This window comes from Myotis brandtii, unplaced genomic scaffold (assembly GCF_000412655.1).
Source record: "Myotis brandtii unplaced genomic scaffold, ASM41265v1 scaffold603, whole genome shotgun sequence".
Taxonomy (NCBI): Eukaryota; Metazoa; Chordata; class Mammalia; order Chiroptera; family Vespertilionidae; genus Myotis; species Myotis brandtii.
Window position 1 is genome coordinate 3,757 of NW_005370284.1, and position 3,740 is coordinate 7,496.

Here is a 3,740-nt window from a genome sequence, read left to right on the forward strand (position 1 = left end):
AGGGGGGTGGAGAGAGGCCTGTTCCCTCTGTGCACAGCCGGGGGCAGGTGGGGTGCTGCCCATGAGTCGCCCACATCGCCCACGAGAGGCTGGGAATCGGGTGCCACGCGTCAGGCGAGCAGCCTTCCTGGCGGGTGTGCGGCACAGAAACAGCAGGTGTGCAGGGCAAACACCTGAGGGAGAAGCAGAGCCAGGGCCTGAAACTCGCGACCTCAGCAGGGAGGATGCTGGGAAGACGATTCGGGGGGTCAAGAGGAAGGAACGCTCGAGATGGGGGACAGAAGAAACCCTGCCCGTTGTCAGCGGCCGGCGAGGGACACGTGTTCAAGGCGACAAGACCAGGCTCAGAGTCCCCGGAGCAGTTCGGTGACGACCACGTAGAGATCGAGAGAACTGTTCCTTCTTACAGATCTCCGTTGTTCGAAGTATTACACGTGTCCCCTTTCTCCCCCATGGACCCCTTCCAGCCCGCCCCGCCCCCCACCCCAGGCCTCCACCCACTATGTCTATGTCCATGGGCGATGCAGACACTCCCCCTCCCCCGCCTTCCCTCTGAGGTTCCAGGCGGTTCCTGCTTCTGTGTCCTGGTCTGTGTCCGTGTGAGGAGGCGGAGGAGCACAGACAAGGGAACCCAGGAGGCCCCCCCGGAAGCTCAGGGGACAGAGGGCAGCTCAGACCTAGACGAGGAGTGTGACTGGTGAAGGCGGAGGAGGAGACCGACCAGGAGGAGAAGGCAGGTGGGGACAGTCGGCGGACGTCTGTGCAGAAGGCAGGGGTGGAACGGAGGCCTTTGAAGGAGAAGCCTCCGGGAAGGAGCCTGGAGTTCTAGAACGCCTGGTGAGGGCTGCCCTGGACGCACTGGGGAGAAGGAACCCCGGGGCAGGTGGGTACAGATAGAACGATTTAAGCCACAGAGAATAAGCCTGTCAGAATCCTCACAAGAACATGTCCACAAATATGGGGAAAACCCAAGAGCCTGCGGGTTAGCAAGGTTCAGTACACGTCCCAGCCTTCGGGAACGGAACCCCAAGGGGTGCACGACCGCAGGACTGTCGCCCCAATTCCCCCCGCGGGCGGAGGGAGGCTCACACGGAGCGGGAGGAGCTGGCGGTGCCAGGGGATTCGGAAAAGAGAGGCACTCGGACCTGGCGGCCCGCGTTCCCGGATGCTGGGCGCTGCGAGGAGGGTGTCCATGGGAAGCGGCAGCCGCTCTGCAGGCAGGGCGCCCAGCACTGACGGTCCTATCGCGTCGGCTGCCCTGCGAGCAGGGGCCACGGTCAGCACATGCCACAGACGCAGGACGGGTTCCTGTCGGCGAGGGCTTCAGACTCGGTTCAGCCTGCGCACGGAGCACGCGTGCCACACGGAAAACGCAGACTCGGGGGAGGAGTGGGTTTTGGCGGACGAGAGAGTGACTGAAGCTCTGCAGGCGACACCCTCTGAGGCCGAAGGAGCCACGATGCGAAACAGCTTCTGAAAGTGGAGGAGGAAAGTGGCCAAGCCGGACGCCTGACCAACAGGAAGACGGGAGTCACGAGAGCAGGAGGAACGCACAGCTTCAGCGCGGACGACGGAGACACGAGGCGCTCGCTGACCTCGGCTCAGTCCTCAGGGCGAGTGCAGGCAGCAGCCAGCGAGTCAGGAGGGGCCGAGGCCGGAAGGACAGCCGGGGACACTCAGGAAAGGTCACCGGGAGCCCAGACGGGCCACAGCGACCAAGGCCGAGACCAAGGTGGGAGGTCAGATGGTGGAGAGGCTGATGGGGAAGCTGGTTCGTTTAACCTGGGGCTGGAGGAGGGCTCCGCGGAGGCCCTGGAGCGCGAGAAAGGCGAGTCAGCCTGAGCACGGCTGGGGCAGGTGACACACGGACGCTGTCCTACCCCGGACACCTCGTGAGGAGGCGGGGCTTTGGAAAAGACAACGATGCTGGGAACAGAGGCAGCAGGAGAAGAGGAGCCCAAACAGGAGGTGGAGGGGCTCACGCAAGAGCCGCAGGCTGTGCAGGGCGGTGAGGATGGACACTGGACGGCACCATTCACAGGTCCCCAGGAGTCGGAGCCGACTTAACGGCATGTAACACACACATGTAATATGAATAACCAAATGCAGTTAGAACACCTGCAGAATTATGCCATACCAAGAGCCAAGTCCAGATCCTTGCCCAGTGATGGCATGTGTTCGCCAGTGAAATAACAGGTCCCATCTGTGGTGGTTTGTCCTCGGATGTCTCCTGCCCAGAGAGGGTGTTGCTTTCTGAGGGATCATCCGGGAGGTGTTGAGAACCGCCTTCAGCTGCTCGGGCTCTAACGTGAGCACAGGAAACCCTCCGACCCAGGCTCGGTGGGTGGTGGAGGCTGGAGAGAGGACGGGCTTGGACTCCGGCTCGGTCCCAGGTAGAACCTGACGTCGTGTCTGTTTCATAGACAGTCCGGGGCCCTTCTGTGCAGATGTGTGGCTGGCGACTCAGTGACGCAGCCCTATTCCATTTCATTCTCTTGCTGTGGTGTTCTGTGGTTTGGGTGCTTTTGTTCCTTAAAAATGGAAGCTGCTGAGATGTAGCAGCTTTGGGTCAGGTTCTCCTCAGGCCGCCTCCCCACGCCCTGTGACAGGTGCTCCCGTGCCCACACCCACGTGGTCCCCGTGCCCACACCCACACCCACGTTCTCCCCGCACCCACACCGCATGCTCCCCGTGCCCAAACCCACGTGCTCCCCGTGCCCAAACCCACGTGGTCCCCGTGCCCACACCCACGTGTTCCCCGCACCCACACCTACGTGTTCCCCACACCCACACCCACGTTCTCCCCGTGCCCACACCCACGTGCTCCCCGCTCCCACATTCACATACTCCCGCGCCCACACCGCGTGCTCCACCTCTCTCCCTGTAGAACGGGATCACCCCTCTGCACGTGGCCTCCAAACGGGGAAACACAAACATGGTGAAGCTCCTGCTGGACCGCGGAGGTCAGATCGACGCCAAAACCAGGGTGAGTGCCTGCCTTTTGCCTCCTGCCACCGCGAGGTTCTGTGTTGTCCAGCGTTCACCCCAACGTGCCGGGCCCTGGACACGCGACAACGCGGGTTTTCCGGGACGTGGCTTTCTGGGCTTTTATTTAAGCCTCAGACAATGTTTACAGGTTCCCATGGCAACATGGAATTCCTGTTTCTCCTAAGTACCCAGAAAGCAGAGCCCCACCCCAAGGAGGCGCCCCCAGTCCCTGCTCAGGAGTTTTCTGGGAACGAAGGTCGCGGTCGGACCCACTCATCTCGTTTGGGTGGGAGATGGAGCCGGGAGAGTGGCTCTTCGGGCATCGTGCAGGTTGCATGGCTTTTGCGTCTAAGGCTGCGGGTCCTCAGTCATTTCCCGTCAGGTGGTGCTGAGCCGCCCTGGCAGGCGCTCTCTGTGCTTGTGGAGAAGACAGCCGCTCTCCGTGCCCCGACTTGGTCGTCAGGGAGAGGGAGTGCCCTTTCTCTGTCTGTGCCCGCCTTGTTAAGTGAGTGCAGTTCACTGTCAGCAAACAGGCAGGGGAGGGGAGTAGGAGGCTGTCTCCGCACGGCCTCCCTCCCTAGAAGCAGGAGACCTGCGTCTGGCTAAGCTAAGGCGGTTCGCTGACCTCTTACCCACCTGCGGAGCCGCCAGGACCGAGTCCAGGCACCGTGCTCTCCGCGGTGCAGCTCGCTTTACAAGGACGGGAACTGAGGCCTGGCCTGGCTCTTGCAGGACGGGCTGACGCCGCTGCA

The 3,740-nt window shown here is 62.4% G+C and overlaps 1 protein-coding gene across 1 annotated transcript in view; it reads left to right on the forward strand.

Moving 5' to 3' along the window:
- The window catches only part of ANK2 (ankyrin 2, neuronal), a 114,944-nt gene that overhangs the window by 915 nt on the left and 110,289 nt on the right, over positions 1-3,740 (forward strand). The window contains exon 2 of the mRNA XM_014550536.1: positions 2,888-2,986. Coding sequence (XP_014406022.1) covers positions 2,888-2,986 — 99 coding nt within the window. The remainder of the gene's footprint in view (positions 1-2,887; positions 2,987-3,740) is intronic.